The sequence below is a fragment of the Cystoisospora suis genome (assembly GCF_002600585.1).
Source record: "Cystoisospora suis strain Wien I chromosome Unknown contig_2594, whole genome shotgun sequence".
In the NCBI taxonomy this organism is placed as follows: Eukaryota; Apicomplexa; class Conoidasida; order Eucoccidiorida; family Sarcocystidae; genus Cystoisospora; species Cystoisospora suis.
The window spans coordinates 6,139-7,828 of record NW_027155392.1 but is presented as its reverse complement, the minus strand read 5'-3'; the positions used below and the strand labels follow the sequence as shown (position 1 = coordinate 7,828).

The 1,690-nt window shown below is 36.2% G+C and overlaps 1 protein-coding gene across 1 annotated transcript in view; it reads right to left on the bottom strand.

The window, feature by feature from the left end:
- Nucleotides 1-1,012: 1,012 nt before the first annotated feature.
- The window catches only part of CSUI_005353 (cpsf a subunit region), a gene marked incomplete at both ends in the record, with an annotated part of 6,291 nt that continues 5,613 nt past the window's right edge, over nucleotides 1,013-1,690 (bottom strand). Inside the window, one exon of the mRNA XM_068065529.1 lies at nucleotides 1,013-1,123. Within this exon, the coding sequence (XP_067922495.1) occupies nucleotides 1,013-1,123 (111 nt within the window). The remainder of the gene's footprint in view (nucleotides 1,124-1,690) is intronic.

Below are 1,690 nucleotides of genomic sequence, written 5' to 3'. Positions count from 1 at the left end.
GAAGAAGAGAAAGAGAAAGAGATGAATAGTACAGAGAAGAGAAGGAGCGAGAATGCAGTCTCGCAGTCTGGATCTCGGTAAGAAAGAAGGAGGCATGAAAGAGAAGACTTGAACCTAAGCACGAAGAGGAGAAGAATGAGATAAACAACAAGAAGAAAGATAGAAAAGATCAGACAAGAAGAAAACGAAGAAAGAGAGCAAGGCCATACATCATCCGCGCCACGTAAGTATGCACCTATCTATCTATCTACAGAGATAGATCATGTGTAGGGATATACATATGTGTGTATGGCAGTGGATGTATGCATGCCTGAATATACGCAGAGACAGAGACGTACTGTGTATGTAGAAAGATCTACCTTTGAACACGTATGTATGCAATACAAGTATCAACATGTATGCATGTACATATATATATATATATACACTTTATGTATATGTATATATATATATATACACTTTATGTATATGCATGTCTCTATATCTGTATATGTATATATATTTATGTATATGTTTCTCTCTCTATATATATATATATTTATATTCATACATATACATAAAGCCACATTTATACCTGTATAAATATATATATATATATGCATGTACATATATATATTTTTATATATGCAAAGAGACAGGTATAAATGTGGCTTTATGTATATGTATGAATATAAATATATAGAGAGAGAGAGAGAGAGAAACATATACATAAATATATATACATATACAGATATAGAGACATGCATATACATAAAGTGTATATATATATACATATACATAAAGTGTATATATATATATATATATATATATATACAGTATATATAGATATATTTATGTAGACATACAAACACATGAAGTGTATATACATATGTATGTGCAGAGACAAGAATGTGTGGGTATTATGAATTGGGTGAGAGGAAGCTTTGAGGAAAGAAAAGTATCCTGTCAGACCGAAAGAGAGAAGAGAAGAGAGAGAGAGAGAAGTTGAGCTTGCGAGATGCATGCGTCATACCCGATGATTGCATGCAGCAAGAAGGAGGCCTTGAAAGGGTTTGAGGCACTGCACGCCACTAGCCACTCTATGCACACGCGCCGCGTCACGAATGACTACCGAACCTGTCACCTGGAGGCACACATAAGCGGCAATAGACACGTATGCACATACATAGATATATTCATACATATACAGACATATGCATACATATACGTACACGCAGGTGGGTAGGGAGAAAGACTAGACAGAAGAGTAGCGATACGCCAATACGGAGACAGAGACAGAGAGAAAGACGTCAGATGCATCTGTATATACACGACGAGAACGTACTTTTCAATAAGTGTATCTGTGTATCTATCTATGTATCTATCCATCTAGATAGATAGATACACAGATACAGCGGCTTGGGTAGAGAGTCGAATGAGAGAAATGCAGATATGATATATCTCTATATCTACGCGTAGGAGACATCTAGACCTGCCTACCCAGATCATCGGGCTGCGAGAAAGAAAGAAAGAAAGAAGGAAAGAAAGAAAGAAAGACTTCTTGGAAACTACCCACTCCTCGTGTATATAGAGGTGCACCTGCTGAAGTCATTCTTTCGCTCTCTCTAAGACAAAGAAAGAAAGAAACTCTTTCTCGCCGTCATACCTGAAGCGTAGTATCCACAACGACTCATGTATATATATATATATA